We start from the raw sequence: 19,395 nt of genomic DNA on the forward strand, positions 1-19,395 counted from the left end.
TCTCTACTCCAGGACACACTTGACCTAGTGGTTAAAGTTTTAACCTCTGCTGGATTTGAATTGCAGGAGGACAAAGTCCAAAGGATGCCACCTTGGAAGTACCTGGGCCTGGAAATCACTGCACGGACCATTGTTCCGCAGAAATTGGAAATTAATTGTAATCCGAAAACCTTAGCAGATCTCCATTCCCTGTGTGGGTCATTGAATTGGGTTAGGCCCTGGTTAGGCCTCACTAATGAGGACCTAGAACCTCTCTTCAATTTATTGAAAGGGGACAGAGAGCTGCTTTCTCCCAGGGAACTGACCCCAGAGGCAAAGACTGCAATTGAAAAGGTACAAAAGACCTTAGGAGAGAGGCAAGCTCACCGTTACCAACCCGAGCTGCCCTTCAAATTCATTATCCTAGGAAAACTGCCACACTTACACGGGTTAATATTCCAATGGATCAAGGAGCAGAGAGAGTCACTCTTAATCATAGAGTGGGTCTTCCTCTCCCACCAGAGATCCAAAACTATCACTAAGCCACAAGAGTTAATAGCTCAGCTGATTCGGAAAGCAAGGATCAGACTGTATGAACTAGCTGGCTGTGACTTCACATGTATTCACCTCCCTGTTAAATTGTCTGAGGAGGGAAAGAACTCTCCTGACAAATTGACTAAAGAGATGTTTGAGCATTTGCTCCAGAGCAATGCCAGTCTCCAATTAGCCCTGGACAGCTACAGAGGACAAATATCAGTCCATGCCCCGTCTCACAAGCTGTTTAATGAGGAATTCCACCTCATTCCTCGTGAGAAGAGGAGTAGGAGACCACTCAAAGCTCTCACAGTGTTCACAGATGCATCTGGGGCATCCCACAAGTCGGTGATGACTTGGAGAGATCCTCAGACTCAGCATTGGGAAGCTGATGTTGAGTTTGTGGAAGGGTCACCCCAGGTAGCTGAACTGGCAGCAGTCGTGAGAGCCTTTGAAAAGTTCTCAGAGCCAATAAACTTGGTAACAGACTCAGCCTATGTAGCGGGGATAGTGTCCAGGGCAGAGCAGGCAGTGCTCAGAAACATCGAAAATGAGCAGCTTTTCAGGTTGCTTTCCAAACTAATTTATTTGATTTCTCATAGACAACATCCGTTCTATGTGATGCATGTGAGATCACACACAGATTTGCCAGGCGAAATTGCAGAAGGGAACCGTCAGGCAGACTCCCTTGCAACCCCAGCAGAACAAGCCACCCCAGCAGAACAAGCACGCCTTCCTGACATCTTCCAACAGGCAAAGCTGAGCCACCAGCAGTATCATCAGAATACACCAGGTCTAATGCGTCAGTTCCAGCTAACACGGAGTCAGGCTCGAGCCATTGTGGCCACCTGTCCCAACTGTCAGCTGCACACCATGCCCTCAATAGGCATGGGGGTAAACCCCCGAGGTCTTGGCAGTTGTGAGGTATGGCAAACAGACATCACACACATTCCTAGTTTTGGTCGCCTCAAATATGTTCATGTAAGCATCGACACATATTCAGGTGCAGTCTATGCCTCTGCCCATGCAGGAGAAAGGGCTATGCATGCTAAACAACACCTAGTGCAAGCCTTTTCAGTGTTGGGGATCCCTAAGGAAATCAAAACTGATCAGGGCGCAGCGTATAAGTCCAAGGAGTTCCTGGAATTCGTCCAGCAGTGGGGAGTGGAACATAAAACTGGCACCTCCCACTCCCCCACAGGCCAAGGTATAGTGGAGCGAGCCAATCAGACACTCAAGCAGATTTTGGCTAAACAGAGCAGTTCAACTGTGTGGATGTCTCCACAGCAGAAGCTCTGCAAAGCCATGTTTACTATCAATTTCCTAAATTGTTCATTGGAAAACATGAGTCCACCTGTGGTACGTCACTTTAACAGTAGCAAACAATTCAAGTTATCCCAACATCCTCCAGTTTTGATTAGGGACCCAGAAACCTGGGAAATCAAAGGTCCCTATGAGCTTGTTACCTGGGGGCGTGGCTATGCGTGTGTATCCACTCCCTCAGGCCCTCGGTGGATTCCCCAAAAGTGGGTGAAACCGTTCGTTCCCAAACATCCTGCTCCAACTGAGGAGAACGAGGAACAAGTAGCAGTGGCTTCAAAAAGAAGACGCCGCAGAAAAAAGGGAAAAGAAATCCTCATAGAAGGTGGCATTCCGGCAAATAGAGACTTTTAATAGGTTTTATAATGTTTGTTTTTCCTTCTAGAGAAAACCTTCTCTTCTCTCAGTCCCGTGATGAACCCCATCCAAGCTGTCTTCCTGCTAACACTGAACAGTCTAGCAGCTGCATGGATCGTCCCTCAGCCACGTCAGAACGTCTGGGTGACCCTGGCACAGACACTCCAACAAGAAAATAGATTTTCTCTTGCTACTACACGGACATGAGTGCCAGGAATTTGAAGGACTTGGCTGTATGGACCTGACCTCGAGAGCTCCTAACATCCATGCTGCCCTCCGAAACATGAACAACTTGATCGGACAAGTGAAGCAAGAATCGGAAGATTGGTTCAATGGACTGTTCAAAGGCTGGGGACTCACAGGGTGGTGGACATCTATAGTCAAAACAATTGTGTTAATTTTTGTTATTCTTTTCCTTGTAATAATGGCATTCGGGATCCTACGTCACTTGGTTTTCAAGGCTATTCATAGCCTCATTCCCTCTACCTCAGTAGTCAATCACATAGAAATGAAAGACTTGAAACAATCTAACCCTCCCGCCAGCTACAAGTGGTGGGCAAAATCGTAATTTGAATGATACCAATATCCTTCTTTCAACTTTGTTAAACAAAAAACGGGGAGATGTTGCGTTCCCTAGATACATTGTAAATGGTACATCCCGTGACCCCTGCTGTGCCCTGTATCTTGGTCCCTCTACCCTCCTGGCCACACAGAGCTGGCTGGGATCCAATTTCTCCCCGCCCCCCCTTTCCAGACCCTAGAAAAGGTCAGGACCCGCTGACCTCGCTCTCTTTTCCCGCACTCTCTTTTCCCCCCTCTCTTTCCCGCATTTTTTCCCCCACTCTTTTCCCGCATCTCTTTTTTCCCAGATCTCTTATCCCGCTCTTTCTTTTTCCCCCCTTTTTTCTCTTCCCCCGTTCTCTTTTCCCCCCCCACGCTTTTACCCTGTTCTTCCCCCTCTTTTCTCTCTCTTCCCCCGCTCTTTTCCCTTCCCTTTTCACTCACTACCCACGAGAAATAAACCTGTAACTTTATCAGGGGAAAGAGCCTCTTTTGATATCTTATCTACGTCTTTGTGGCTAAGGCCCAGAGGAATATCACCCCAACACCTGAGCTAGACCGGTGGAAGGTGAAAGACTCTGTAATCGGCCGAGAAGAAGCCCTAACAGGGTTGTGATGGGTTGACTTGGGAAGAAGAAACTCAGAGGGAAGTTCTCTCTAAGAGAGCTTCCTCTGTGGGGGTTAGGACACCTTCAACAGCCAATGGGAGAAAGTTAGTTCGCTCCCTGAACACACATTTTGAAGGAGGTAATCCGGAACTGAGTCTCTTTGTCTTTCCAGCAGCTGAGCAGGTAACATCAACCCGAGCTTCCCCCCTCCCATGCGGGGGGGGGGAGGCTCTGGAGGCTGCTTGGGCCCCGTTTGCAACTAGGGGACCTGATGGCCGGGAGGAGGAGAGGCTCCTTGATAAGACCTTCACAGCTTACTCCTCCACGGGCGTGCAGCTCTGGGGTGGGGGGCCGGTTCCCGCTGCTGTCAGACGGGCCAGGCCTGCCCAGCCCCCATGCTGGGGGAGGCAGCCGGGCCCTGTCTAGAAGCAGGGGTGGCCATGAGCAGTGTGGGGCTGCAGCCCAGCCCCAGAAAGGCTGATTAACACCTCAGCCGCCCCCCCCCAGAGTGGCCTGAGCCTGGCCCAACTTTTGTAGTTGTGTTAAACTTTAACTCTTTAGTGCTCAGATAAGATTTGCAAAACCTCCAGCCTTCCCTTGAATATGAAAAGGAATAAGATTTCTGAAGTCAGTGATGTAAGAGCTAAGTTTTTTTAGATGGAAGGAGAATGAGGAGATGCTGTAGATGGCTGAAAATCTTTTTGTAAAATTGTAGAGATGAACTGATGTACTGAATATTCGTATAAACCATGGAGAAAGAAATGGGGGGATGGAGATGTTCCATTTGATGTATGATTTGACTAAAGAGCACCTGTGTTGAGAATCTTTGTCCTGAGGAAAAAAGGGAATTTCAGTTTTCTGAGGATGAAGCCTGAACAGAGAGAAAAGAGATGAAGAGAACCTTTGCTGTGGAACATTTCATTCTTAAAAGTAATACCTCATGAGACAGACATGGCCCACATCTACAGCTTTGGGAAGGCTGTGGAGTTGGGAGGAGTGTCACGATTGCAGGTTCCCAGGTGGATGCAAATCGTGAAAAATGAAACCACGAGAGGACTGTTTTCTTCCTTCTTGTGAAAAAAATCCTTACAGCTTTCAACAAGACAAGGCTTCTCTCTCCAGAAGTGAACTGAAAAAGACTAAATTGGGAACTGACCAAAGTATTTGTTGTATGTTTGTTTTGTTGTTATGAAGGTTGGGAGAGGGAAGAAAGGAGTCGTCTGAGAAAAATCTTATTCTGAATTTGTTTTTCCCCCCCCTCTTTGTTTGTGTAGTTAATAAATTTTTTTTATACTCTCTTAAGTTTTAGGCCTGCCTTGCTCTTTTGCTCCTGGTTCTGTCTCACAACAAAAAAAAGAGTTTATTTAAATTGGCAAATCAAAACGAAGACAGGAGTACACTTTCTTTGACCTTCCTTTTCTGGCTGACATACCTGTAGAAGCCCTTCTCACTATTCTTTTTGCCCCTTGCTAAATTTAGCTCCAGCTGTGCCTTGGCCTTCCTGATCCCATCCCTACACAACTGGACTGTGTCTGTATACTCTTCAGAGGATACCTGTCCTTGCTTACCCTGCCTGGGCATTTCCTTCCTGCCCTTTAGTTTGATCAGAAAATCTTGACTTATCCTTGCTGGTCTTTTGCCTTCCTTGCCTGATTTCTTACACTTGGGGATCAAGAGATCTTTTGCTTTACAGAGAGAATCCCTAAAGATCTACCAGTGCTGTTCTGCTCCCTTGTCCCTGAGGGTAGTTTCCTTGGGGATCCTCTTGACTAACTCCTTGAAGAGCTGCAAGTTTGCTTTCCTAAAATTACAGGTCCTGATGTTACTCTTCACCAGATCCATATCCCTAAGAATTGCGAACTCCACCAGTGCATGATGACTGCAGCCCAGGTTTCCTCCAGTCTTGATATCCCTGATCAGCTCACTTGTGTTTGTGACCATCAGATCCAGTATCTCATCCCCTCTGGTAGGGCTGTCTATTATCTGGCTCAAAAAAGTAGTCCTCCATGTATTCCAAGAGTCTCCTGGATTGCCTACAGTTCGCCGTGCTACTTTCCCAGCAGATGTCAGGGTGGTTGAAGTCCCTCAGCAGGATGAGACCCTGAGAGTGTGATGCCTCCTGCAGCTGGAGCAAGAAGGCTTTATCAATCCCCTTGATTGGGCAACCTGTAGTATACATCAACCACAAGGATCCCTTTGTTGCCTCACTCTCTGATTCATACCCATAAGCTTTTGACCTGCTCATGGCTGTTCTTCAGAGATATTTCTTCACAATCTATGGATTTCTTGTGAGAAGAATGTTGAATTTGTCTTTACAAATGAGCTGTGGATCTGCTTGTAGATAATGCTAGCACTGAGAGATAAAAGAAACAGTGGGATGGATTCCACTGATTGATGAATGGAAAGAGATATTTGCCTTTACAAACAAACTGTAGGGCTGCTGATAAATGAAATTGGATATCGAAAGATGAAAGAAGCAACGGGGGGAAAACTATAAATTCTATAAGAATTAAAAATTAAAAGGGAGGGTTATACATTAGAGGGGAATTTCAGGTATCAGGCGTTCCAGGAAGTCTGTGCCTCTCAAGTACCTCAGCCAATGGGGAAAGAGAGAGGGAAATGCGGCCGGGAAAATAGGATGAAAAGGAGGCTGTGCCCTCCAAAAATTTGAGAGATCCCAGGGGAATGTCCCATGGCCTCTCCCTTTATTCGAATAAAGCAAAAAGGACTCCTCTGTCTCCTTTTTGGACATAAACCTCTGGTGTTTGTGGATTAATTTTCCTGACACTTGACAAAGAGGGCAACCCCTCCACCCCTCCTTCCTCTCCTGTCCCTTTTGAGCAACCTGTAGCCATCAATAGCTGCTTCATCACACCAAGTTTCAGTAATGACAACAAATTCATAACTTTCTAGCAGCACGGTGGCTTCTACCTCCTGTTTGTTGCCCATGCTGTGTGCTTTGGTGTAAAGGCACCTCAGCTGGGTTGTCAACTGTGTCACCTTCCTAGAGAAACACTCCTTAATTCCTTTGAGACAATTCACTGGCGTTTCCCTGTTGGGTCTTACCTCCGGAGCCCCTGGCTCATCTCCATAAGACTTCAAGTGTGCTCCAGTGTACCCAGTATATCTTAGAGGCACAGGCTGATGTTCCTTGCTAGACCCCCATCCCTCAAACCTTGGTGCATCATCCCACAGCTTGCCATGGGCAAGCATATTATCCCCCTCCCCTTTCATGTCTATTTTAAAGCTCTGTCAATAAACCTAGCTCACTAGCTTGTGAGCAAAGACTCTCTTCCCTGTTTGGGAAAGGTAAATCATCCAACACCAGCAGGCCTGATGTGGTGTAGGCCATCCCATTATAGAAAAACCCAAACTTCTGGTGATCACACCAGCCATGAAGCCATGTATCAATAGCCTGGGCCCATCTGTTTCTTCCAGTATTGCTGCCTGCAACTGGAAGGATAGAGATAAACAATAACCTGTGCTCCAGATGTCCTTGTCAACTGTCACAAGGCCCTAAAGTCTCTTTTGATTGCTCTTGGGCTGTGTTGCAGCTTCATCACCACCCATGTGGAAGAGCAATAATGGGTCATAGTCAAAGGGCCATACCAGGCTAGGAAGTTTCCTAATGATGTCTGTAACTGTTGGGGGTTAGGATTTTTTCCTTTTGGTTCTTTCTCTCATGGAATGTTGTCCCATCTGTTGCTAAGAGACAATAACAACCGGTATTTAAGAGAGACAAAAGAAATGGCCACGGTGGAGGAAGGGTGGAGTTGGCTACTCTTACCTGGGAAGTTTTCTCTTTGGAAGGGCAAAGATACTGGGAGATTTTGGCAGGGGGAGGTGAGGGGCTGGGCTCGGCTTCATTGCACTGGGACCTTATTAACACCCTACCTCACTAGAAAAGGACACTCACCATCTACTCAGGTGCCTCAGGAGAAAACCCGGGACCCCTCCCCCCTCTGAGGGAGTCTCTCCCGGCCATATTGGGGAGCCAGGCTGCCTCTGCCCAGCCCCGCCCTTTTTCTGCCACTGCTCCAGGTTTTTTGCTACACTTGTAACCCCTCACCTCCTGCTACAGCTGAGGAGTTTCTGATACATTTCATTTGCTACTCTGGAGTCTGCTTGTCTCTGCCGTTCCAACTTGCTGCTTCTGAGGTCCTGCTACAGCTAACTTCTCTATCCGGAGGGGCACTGGGATCGACTTCCCCCCCCCTCCCCCCGGCACGTGAGGTTGTAAAGGAAGCCCCTTTTCCATCTCCTCAGCCGGCTGTGCCCGCCATTACCCACGTGCAGAGAGGCACCCAAACTCGCACCACAGCGCCCCCTGAAGCCGCGGGGAAATCATTGCACCAGCCCTGCCCAGCTGGAAGCCAACAGCGCCCCTGCCGGCTGCGACCATAACTACACCAAAGGGGAAAGTGCCTGCAACCAAAAGAAGGCTGTTGTTGGGTCTGGTTTTGTTTGTTGTTGTTACCATTGTTGTTTTTGGCCTTGTTATACATACACACACTAGTAAAGAACTGTTATTCATTTTCCCATATCTTTGCATGAAAGCCCCTTGATTTCAAAATTATAATAATTCAGGGTCATATTTTCCATTCCAGGGGAGGTTCCTGCCTTTCTGTGCAGACACCTGTCTTTCAAACCGAGACAGTAACCCAAGCCCCAGGGAGGAAGCAGACCTCTCTAAGAGGTCTGTCTAGCATATTGGACCCTCTGTTCCCTTCAGGAGTCATCTACAACTATAACCCATCTTTTCTTCCTTGCAGAGGTGGTTGTGATATAGGGGGTAGGCATTTCTGACCTTGGTGTAGATGGACCATCATCCATATCATCAATCGACTGACCTTCCCCAGATCCAGAACCTCATCATACCTGTTGTATAGAGGCACTTGGGAAGGCAAGACAGGGAGTTTGCCTGCCATCCTGAGCATAGACTTGCCTCCATCCACTCCTTTCCTTTAAGTTATTGCCTTCTGTCTGGGGAGGGGAAGATACAAGATCCCCTTGATCTTGTGGGGTTTTCTGGTGGATGTTCCTGTTTCTTTCTCAGGGAGGACAGCGCATGGTTCTACCAGTCTGTCTCTTTCTCAGACTCCCTGATGCTCCTTATCATTTCTACTTCCTCTCATAGCTCTACCATCAGGCCGAGCAGATCATCTATTTGGCCACACCTCACGCTGGTGTTCTCACTACTGCCATTAGGTACTAGTGAAAGCCTCTGACATGTCCTTCAGCCTGAGACCTGGGTGGCTACATGTTTTTGTGGGAGCACTGTCTGGACTGCTACATCAGTTCTGGTGAGTGCAGAGGACATAGCTTTCTGCTATGTGGATACCACAGATAAGCTCCTTCTGGGAGGGTGATGACCACCAATTGAACGGACTTTTTGAGCTGGTGGGGTGACAACATCCTTCCTATGCACCCTTCCATGCACACTGTCACACAAATTACCATAGCACACCCTGTTCACTAGCACTCCTTAGCCTGTTTTTTATAGGTGTGGAGGTGTGTGAGAGACCAGAAAGACTGATGTCTCAAGACATTTTGGGATGCATGTGTGTGGGGGAAGGGGCAGGTCGGGCCTTGTGCTGATGAGGCAGTGCAGTATCATACAGACACCCAAAGACAACTGCCCTGCACCTGATGCCTTAAGTGTTAAGTTTTTCTATTCTGCTTGGATGTGCTTTTCTGATGTGCTAGGGTGATGAAGACAAAACAGTCCTAGTCCAGTTGAGAACTCAAGGACAGTTTCTGCAAACTTCAGGCCCTAAGCATAAACAACATGGAAAGAGGAGGGCAGGTTCATGCAAATGAACCAAAACCTATAAAAGTGTGAGATTTTGTGACCAAGCTCTCCTTTGTTTCCATCTTGGAGCCATCCAGGCAGGGGCCATGACTGTGGCACTCATACTGCTAGGATGTGACCTTTTGTAGGCCTCTCAATAAATACCCATTTTATTCCCCTCAACTCTGTGTGTAGCCTCTGTTCCAGCTCCTCAAGGCATCACACCCCCCACCCCTAGAGCCTGTATCCCAGCCTGGTAGTGGCTGCCAATCATGGCACACCAGAGACAGTGCTCCATACCTGCCCCTGGAGCCTCTAACCCAGCTCCTAAGTGGCCAAATGACCAGAAGTCCCACCTGGGGGAAGGGCCCGGGAAGGCCAAGGGCTATTTAAGGCTGAACATGAGGCAAGGCATATGTCTAGACCCTATCTCTTCTTGGAGTTTCTATCATCATTGGAATCCAGGAGTTGGTTCCTTTATGTGTGCCTTTCTGTATCTTTTTTGTCTTTATCTATTTTTTCTTCTTTTAATTCCCTCTTCTTGGCATTCTTGAGTAACTTGAAATTGAATGGGCCTAAAGTTTGCTAAGCTAAATCCGCCAAGTTAATGCTTCAAGAAGTGTTTTATATTGAGTGAATGTTGCACTAAATCTTTTGCTAAAGTTTCTTTGATTTTTCTAAAGTTGCCAGTAAAGTCTTTTGTGTTCTTTTGACCTCTTGAAAATATCTTGTCAGTATTTCTCCCATGCATCTAACTCAGAGTACATGAACAATTGTAAGCCCTTTTAAAAGTCTCGTCAAGCGAGTTGTTTGGAGCCTTACGCCCAGGCCTCACAAGAGCTGTAGGCTCAGGGTGGCTCTCTCTGCTGCCCTGGCATTTCCCTGCCTCAGGAAACCCCCTCGTACACCAAGATCTGCCTTGGCTCCTGAGCAGTTCCCCTTGGCTTTGACTGTAAAGAACTGGCAAGATAATAAACATTCTGAAAAATGCTGTTCAAAGATCTTTGCTTCCCTCTTATCTAGTACTTAAATAAGCCCCAAATCAACTTAGTGGAAAAAAATCTTAAAGCAAAATGCCCACATCAATACATAAAGGGCTAAAGCAACTCAAAACACAGTTCCCTCAAACAAATCATATTTTCCTTCAAGAGTCACCAGAAAATTTCATATTTTTAAAGAACATTTAATGTATCTACAACTTAGCACTGCTCCAAGAGGTTAGGAAAGCAACTCATTTCAGAATTTGTATGTGTCTGTTGCATAAAGCCCAATAAAGGATATAAATCCAAATTCCTACCTTCTTTTGATGAATATGAAAAAGCTTACTAAGGGGTATTCTCACTTTTTCTAGTCAATGCTGGAAAATAGGGAGATGCCCTAGATTAATAGAAAAGTCCCCAATCTGAAGGAGTTTGACCTTTCCAAAATTATTACTTTTTTTTTTCTTTTTTGTAATTGCAGTTACAAAAACAGGACAAGTTTTAAAAGCATACAATCACTGCACAAGAGGGTTGAAGAAACATCTCACCCACTACTGATACTTACTAGCACAATAACCCTGGCAACACAGGGGTCTACTTCACTACTGTCACAGAGAATCTAAATCATAAAAGCTGAGTATTAGCAAGCTACAGATGAAGACAGGAATTCACTGACAATTCTCCCTTCACTCTATTCACCCTTCTCTGTACCTGCTGCAAGCCAATGCCTTCACTAAGTGATACAGATAAGCTTTGCAGTTGTATGAATACACAGGTGTTTTCATGTTCAGGGTAATGGCTTAAATACCTTCCACCTACTTGTCTCTTCAAATTTAATGGTTATACAAGTTATTAGAGATAATGACCACCTGAGAGCTGAAATGACCTAAGGCTTTAGCAGAAGTCTGCATCGTGCAATGTCTATATTACAATAATTCCACAGCTATACCAATACAGCACTCAGTGTGAAGTGATCTAAGAAATCCTGATCCTAGTTCAGCTGTGGAAGCAGGTGAGGTAAAAAAAAAAGTCACTCATGAGTTGCTCTAGAGGGACCTGGACAACCTCAAGTGGCCCATGGGGATCTCACAAAGTTCAACAAGATCAAGTGCAAGGTGCTGCACCTGGGTCAGGGCGACCCCCCCCCAGTATCAATACAGGCTGAGGAACAAACAGGTTGAGAGCAGCCCTGCTGAGAAGGACTTGGATGTGAGTGCTGGTGGATGAGAGGCTGGACATGAGCTGGCAATGTGCACTTGCAACTCAGAAAGCCAATTGTATCCTGGGTTGCATCCAGAGCAGTGGGGCCAGAGAGGTGATTCTGCCTGTCTACTCTACTCTCATGAGGCCCCACCTGGAGTACTGTGTCCAGCTCTGGGGCCCTCAAAACAGGAAGGACATTGACCTGGTGGAGGAAGTCCAGAGGATGGCCATCAAGATAATGAGAGGGATGGAGCATCTCTCCTATGAGGAAAGGCTGAGAGAATTTGGATTGTTCAGCCTGGAAAAGAGAAGGCTCAAGGAGACCTTAGAGCAGCCTTCCAGTACCTACAGGGGACTTTTCACAAAGGCATGTAATGACAGGACAAGGGGGAATGGTTTTAAACTGAAGGAGGGTGGGTTTAAATTAGATATTAGAAAGAAATTCTTTGCTGTGAGGGTGGTGAGACACTGGAATAGTTTGCCCAGAAAGGTTGTAGACTTTCCAATCCCTAGAGGTGTTCAAGGCTAGGCTGGATGGGGCTCTGGACAACCTGGTCTAGTAGGAGGAGTTGGAACTAGATTATCTTTAAGGTCCCTTTCAACTCAAACCATTCTAGGATTCCATGATTCTATGAACTTCATTTTTCTTAGTGTAAGCTTTCTTGTATAGAAGAACCCTACTTACATATACATTCCCTGTCTTAATTAATTGCACTTTATCATCCATTAACATTTGAAAGTTAATTGTAGATAAAGATCACAAGTTGCACTGATGCTATTAGCCATCTACATTATCAATATGATTATTTTGTAGTCTCATTTGGGATGGTATGGAAATAGATTTTTGTGGTAAGTTTCATTTCAGTAATGTTTTATTGATGGTATTCTTGGGAAACCAAAGTCCTCCCTGGGTACACAACAAAAGAATGTGCTTCTTTCCAGGAACCCTGAAGTGTCACCCTGTAATGGAGTGCCTCAAGGGGAATGGGATATCTGCAAAATGGAGGGCTTTGAAGACACATGGAAACTGGCAAGTGAGGACAAAGCTAGTGAAATTTGCACACAACCTTGAAGCATATCAGAGTGGTTTCAAATGTAGTTTAGCCTTTTATTCCTTGTCTGTTCTGCTCTTTGTGGAGAGGGCAAGACATTTGCAAACATACCTTACAAGTGACACAAGTATTTTTCATCAGAAAAAATATATTCTGAAACAAGCTTAGATCAGCACAGAACACAAGGACATACTACCAAAAATGTGAAAGTATTTCTTTAACTCTACATGGTACATTAGGACTTCAGCTAAAATATTGGACATAGTCCACATTCTCCAGTTCTTGATGCTACACATTAAAAAGCCCATAATAATATGGAGTAGACCAAGTGTCAAATCTGTAAAAGCAACAAAAAACCAGATCTCTAGAAAACATGATGTACAAAGAAAGGCTGAGGGAACTATGCTAATTTAGACAAAAGATGATGGCAAATGAGCATAAATGTAGCTCCATAACAACAGCGGACAGAACAGGGAATATAAATCACAGGAAGGGAAAAATTAAATTATATAATGGAGTCACTTTCTAAGGATAAAAATGACAACACACTAGAACAGGCTAGGGGAAGTTTATGAAGTGTCCATCCTTTTGGAGGTTCTCAGGAACGGGCAAAACAAACATCAACAGTTATATGTACTATTGATTGTATTCTTAGACAGAAAATAGCTGGAAAACAGGTTTTTCAGCCAAAAAATATTTGGTGTCAGATAACAGTCAAGACACTTCCTTGGTAACAGCATATAAAGATCTAAAAAGTTGTGCCTGATGTACAGAGGCAGGCAAACTGCTGTTCTATCTGCAAGCAACTAGAACAACAATAGTTTCAAAAACAAGATAGTATAGAAAAGCTCCACTGGCAGCTGACAGAAGCCATTGTTAATTGATTGCTGTAGTTCACAAAAACATGGGAGCAGTCAGTCAGTTTGTTGGAGGTTGAATTATGCCCTTTTCTTTCAGTGGAATTTTCTCCCATTGTTATGCTAAGTAGTTCTGGCTACACCTTAAAACGACAGATAATGTTCTCTCGTAGGGGGGTGGCTGGAGGGGGAGGGGGGGGGAACCGGAAAAGGAAAGGTGGGACGGGGGGGGGGGGGCTGGAGCTGGGCTCTCTCTCTCGCTTGGCTCGTGGAGTGGGAAGACAACCTGGGCTCTGCTCTGGCATCTTCCCCTGCCATCCCAGCACTGAGATCCACGCTCCCTGCCTTTGGACATCGCTCTGCTGCTCTCCCATCTCACCCTACTACCTCCGGACACTCTGCTGAGCACCACGACTGACACCGTGAGGGGGGAGTAACTTTCCCCATCCCCGCTCACCCCTGGGCCGCGGCCGCCATCACCCAGCCCTCTTCAACTGCGCGGGACCTGCCCTGCCCCCACAGCACCGGTAACAGCACAGGGAGACGGCCTGCGGCCAGAAGGGACTGGAGCGGAGCTAGACTGTTTCTGTTGCCAATTTTTATAGCTGTTGTTGTTTTCTGCCTTGTTAGATACCAGTAAAGAACTGTTATTCTTATCCCCATATCTCCTGCCTGAAGGCGTCTGAATTGGACCTAAAATAATTAAAAGGGAGGGGGGTTGCACTCTGCATCGCAGAAAAGGGGCTCCTGCCTTTCCTTAGACCATACCTGTCTTTCAAACCAAGACACAGTTAAAAAAAGAAAAGCTCTCCCCAGGGGGAAAAAACAACAAAAAAAAATTGTGCAAAGAGAAAACCACATCAAGGAATCTGAAAACTCTGATTTCAGATACAAATAGAGAAAAGATGGATAAATTCACAGAATAGGGATACAAGCACAGATAAAGAGCATTTAGATCTGAAGCAGGCAAATTTCCTCAGATACATACAGACCAAGACTAAAGATATAAAAATTGCTACCAACCAAAGCAACACCCAAAAAATGAAAATTCAATAAAAAGGTGTGTTCTCTTAGGACTGCTAAATAAGGAAGAGGAAAACTAACCTACTTTACAACGTGTTGAGCAGGCAGATTTATCCAAACGTGATTATGTTTAAAGACGCCTAGACCTTACAAAATCTAGGAACTTCTGGAAGAGGAAATAAAATGTAGGGTAGACCAACAAGGAGAAGCAGGTTGATTTGCTATGGTAATGAGTTCCTCCACTGAGGCAGCAAAGCAACTCTAATGATATCCGATCCAAATCCCATAGAAAGAAAAATCACAAGGATTGATTCAAGAGCTAGCCCTAAGGCACAAAGTTCTATACTCAGTCTTCTAATTTTTTTTTAGCCTGAAATAGATTTTGTCTTTCTTTTCATTTATTATGCCCTTTCCCATCTTTTGTTCCTGAGTAATCCCTAAGTCAGAGAGCACAAAAGCTAAAGAAGGAAAAGAACAAGAGGACTCAGTTAAAAATCTCAGTCTACCTGGAAGAAAATGTCATGTTAGTATAAGAGCACACCCCATATACACTTTGGAATACTATAATATCACTGCTTCCTTTATTTATTGCCATAAGAAGGAAAAAGAAAAACAGTATTAATATTCCAATTCTCACTGCCCAACTTCACCTTATGTTTGAAACATACGGCAAATGGCCAGAATTAGTAACTATCCTAGAATTTTGGAGTACTTGATCTTAGATTTCATATAAAATTTAAAAATCTGTCAGATTTATGAGTGATTAGTCCTACCTTCTACAGTGAATCCAGTTGCTTAAAGATTAATAATCCAACAGTGAATATAAAAAGATGTGGATTACTATGAAGTGGAATTCACTTGTTTCAATGCTGACTGCTCATTTTATGTTTTTCAATGACATGGTTCAATCACAGTAATAAGATTACCAGATTAACAGTGAAAATTATGCAGATTTGAAAAAAAATACAGAAGAGTTCTGAAATTCGCATCCCCTTAATTATGATAAAAATATGTTAACGGCATCAAAGCACCGAAATTTTTGGAATTTCATCAGTCTCAGAGTATTTATTAGGTGCTCAGCACACTGGACAATACAGAAGAAACAAATGTCATGGCATTTGTATATTTGGTTTATTCAGCATTTCTCCAGTCAAAACATAGCACCTGAATGAGAGCAAAATTAACCCTAGAAATACTGTAGAGCATTTTTGGTGTACAAAGGACAGTCATAATATGGACTGATTCTTCAGCTAACTTAATTTACACTAATTTTTAACACAGACTAAAATTAGATTGTCTCCACTATAGACTAAAATGATGTTAAACCATATAAAACTGTTATTATAAAGCAAATGGATATTGCACTTCTTAAACTCAGTCTATTAACACTGATTGTGAATTATACTTTTTAATATATAAGCTGATTAAATTAGATTAATAAATGATCAAAGCTAATTTTACAAAAACATTTAGAAAATTTACATTTACAAAAATATTTAAAACAGAAAACTATGCTATACTATAACCAATCTGTCTTAGGGTAATTGTCCTCATTTTTTCCTATGGAAATTTCTATTAAATAATCCAATACATTTAAAACTGAAGCTAACAAAAACATTTCATTTCAACATTTGACTTCTGAATTTTAAAAAGAGTCTCATTACAGATATTGCAAAAGCCAAAGTAGCAGGTATGTATAATTGAGTTCAAATATGCACTTTACTTTTTCTTTAAAATAAAATACTTACACATCCACAAATAGTACATAATCTTTACTGTCTTCTGGAATTCTACTGGAATGTCTACTGAAAAGTCCTGGTAGAAACATGGACCTACTGGAAAATTATCAGGAAGAGGTGGCCAGTTATTTTTTCTACCTGCAAATCAGAAAGAAAAACAATAAAAAAGGTGCTTTATAATACAGTTTTAATCTCTCTATACCAGAATGAGATGCATTTGGAGTTGTTCAAATTGTTTTATACATAAATTTCACAAGTGTATAGATAACTTGGGCTACCAAAGCCCCAAAGTTTTATTAGCAACCCTCACACAACGCTAAAAATAAACTTCAGAAATAAAATACGATGAAGTACAAGACAGATCAAGGAAAGTACAATATTTTATCTATGTAAAAGACTAATCAGGCATCTGACAGTTCCTATAAAATAATGAGAAAATAGAATTCTACACAAAACAATTTCTCAGAGTTCCTTGGCTTTTCAATGCACATTTCTCTAAGTCCCACCATACTCTCATGCTTTGTAGAACACAAAGACTGGGGACTGAAAAACATTCTTCATTCTCAGAATCCTGATGTTTGTAACACCTGGATATCTCTAGCACTTTGAACCAGTTCCTAATACACTTTACAGTCAAAGCTTTACCTAAAAGCCCATAAGCTGAAGAAAATCAGCTATTTAAATGGTGCAAACTACTTTTTTTTTGTTACAAGAAGATGCCCTACAGCATCAATATATTTTGATATAGTTGCGTGACAGAGTGAGGATACCACAAAGGTCAACACAGTATCAGACACTTGGATTTCCTGTACACTAATCTGCTCACAGATTAGAGCATACATTCTGTAGAACACAAGTCAATACAAGCATAGACTTAGAGATTCAACTTAGATAACTATAAAAAAACTTTACCATACCATTTCAAATTCTGGATGCAAGAGAAACATTAATTACCATATTTAAAAAGTGGAGCTGAATTAGAGACTAACCTAAAAGAAACTTTATTTGAAATTCTGACAAGGTTTTGCTTGCAATTGCTATCTTCAACCATGTCTTTACTAGCAGTTCATCTGTATTGGGTGGGGCTGAGCAGGAGTTCATTTTCCCATAGCAGCCCTCCCAGTGCTGTGCTTTGCATTGGGAACTGGAAATGTTTAGAGAACACACCCATGTTTTGGCTACTGCTAGCACAGCATCAGTGCTGTCTCTCCAACATTCTGCCCCCCAGTCAGTAGGCTGGGGGGTGGGCAAGATCCTGGGCTGGGACACAACCAGGCCAGCTGATCCAAGTTAACCAAAGCGATATTCCATACCATATGACATCAGCTCAGATATAAAAGCTAAGGAAAGGAGGAGGAAGGTGGGGTATTTCTTGTTTACAATGTTTGCCTTCTGGAGCAACTGCTATGTGTGCTGAAGTCCTGCTTCCTGGGAAGTGGGTGAACATTGTTCACTGATGGGAAGTAGAGAATTAACATCTTTTTTTTCCACTTTGTGCACATGCAAACTTTTGTTTTAGGAAAATGATTTATTTACCGATGAGTTGTTTTCCATCTTATTTTCTCTCCCCTGTCTATTTGGGAAAGGAGTGGTAGAGTGGCTTGGTGGGCACCTGGCAGCCAGCCAAGGCCAACCCACCACATAAGAACAGAAAACTTGCAAAAATTACACACTTGCATTATTTCTTTTGCCATTCAGACAAGATGAAGATAGTAGTTTTGTCCAAACAGGTCCAAGACACTAATTATCTGTTAAATTTTCTGCCTCTTCCACTGACCATTTGTGGTGGTTCTATATGGCTTGATTTTTGGTGACGAGGGAGGAAGCCAGCCACAGAAGTGATTTTCTGTGAGGAGCTGCTGGGGGCTTCCTCCATGCCTGGCAGAAAAAATCACTGGCTGTTGTAGCAGACCTCTCGTTAGGAGTAGAAATGAGCCAAGACACAGACTCTTGTTCACCAAGATGAAAAGAGTCCTGGTTTATTCTTTGTTACAGCTTAGCCATCCTAAGTCTGACTACAGCAAGCTCATACTGTAGGGTCCAACTGCAGACTGACTACTGGTTATTTCCTGCTAGAATATGACTGCAAGCATGTCTTGGTTTGAAAGACAGGTATCTGCTAAGGAAAGGCAAGAGCCCCTTTCCTGAGATGCGGAATGCAACCCCCTCCCTGTTAATTATTTTAGGACCATATCAGAAGCCTTCAGGCAGGAGGTGTGGGGATAAGGGTAACAGTTCTTTACTGATATCCAACAAGGCAGAAAACAACAACAGATATAAAAATTGGCAACAGAACAGTCTAGCTCCGCTCCAGTCCCTTCTGGCCGCATGCCATCTCCCTGTGCTGTTACCGGTGCTGTGGGGGCAGGGCAGGTCCCGCGCAGTTGAAGAGGGCTGGGTGATGGCGGCAGCAGCCCAGGGGTGAGAGGGATGGGAAAGTGACTCCCCCTCACGGTGTCGGTCGTGGTGCTCAGCAGAGTGTCCGGAGATAGTAGGGTGAGATGGGAGAGCAGCAGAGCGATCTCCAACGGCAGGGAGCATGGATCTCAGTGCTGGGATGGCAGGGGAGATGCCAGACCGGAGCCCTGGGCTGTCCTCCCACTCCACGAGCCAAGCGAGAGAGAGAGAGTCCCCCGCTCCAAGACCCCCGTCCACCTTTCCTTTTCCGGTTCCCCCCCTCCCCCTCCAGCCACCCCCCTACGAGAGAACATTATCTGTCGTTTTAAGGTGTAGCCATAATTACTTAGCATAACAATGGGAGAAAATTCCACAGAAAGAAAAGGGAACAATTCATCCTCCAACAAAGCATTAATTTGCAGACTCTGACCGCAGGCTTTTACCTAGCTTGACTATGCAGGCTCCAACAGCAGGCTCTAACTCCATCAGACCCAGACTGACCTCATAGCAGATCTTTTACAGCAGCAACTCTCTTCCTTGTTTTGTTCTTCTTTGTGTCTCTCTGGATTATTCCTTCTTTCTCAGGGCTCCTCTACTACCTCAAGGTACCCTTTCTCAAGGTACTCTTCCTCCAGGAACCCTCTGACTGTCACAGTATAGGCTGGCCGGTACTGGACACGTAATCTGACTACTGATTGGATAAGTAACCTGGCTAAAAGGCCAGCCCCCAAAGAACAGAGACGGGACAGGATTAGAGACAGACAAGGATTTAACCCAATGAGTTCCAGCCCTGGCTGCAGAGTACTATTGGTCAGAGGGCTGGGCAGCCTGACCTGGGAGCCAATCACAGACGCTTGCCCGGGAACATTGAAAGGGGTATATAAAGCGAGGTCAGAACTGAATAAAGGATTTTGTCACATAGATCACAGAGTGTGCGGTTTTCTGTCTCGGATCCCACGCCGCTCGAACTCAACATCTGGTGAGTCCCGACGTG

General features: G+C 44.4%; 1 protein-coding gene across 4 annotated transcripts in view; it reads right to left on the bottom strand.

Annotated features, from left to right (window-relative positions):
• The window catches only part of LOC148220044 (secretory carrier-associated membrane protein 1-like), a 102,562-nt gene that overhangs the window by 31,508 nt on the left and 51,659 nt on the right, over positions 1–19,395 (bottom strand). For 3 of the 4 annotated variants that reach the window (XM_088155707.1, XM_088155706.1, XM_088155709.1), the window contains exon 5: positions 16,014–16,142. The exons of the other annotated variant lie outside the window; for it this stretch is intronic. In XM_088155707.1, coding sequence (XP_088011833.1) covers positions 16,014–16,142 — 129 coding nt within the window. The remainder of the gene's footprint in view (positions 1–16,013; positions 16,143–19,395) is intronic. 4 annotated transcript variants of the gene reach the window in all.

Source organism: Sturnus vulgaris, chromosome W (assembly GCF_052056855.1).
Source record: "Sturnus vulgaris isolate bStuVul1 chromosome W, bStuVul1.hap1, whole genome shotgun sequence".
Taxonomy (NCBI): domain Eukaryota; kingdom Metazoa; phylum Chordata; class Aves; order Passeriformes; family Sturnidae; genus Sturnus; species Sturnus vulgaris.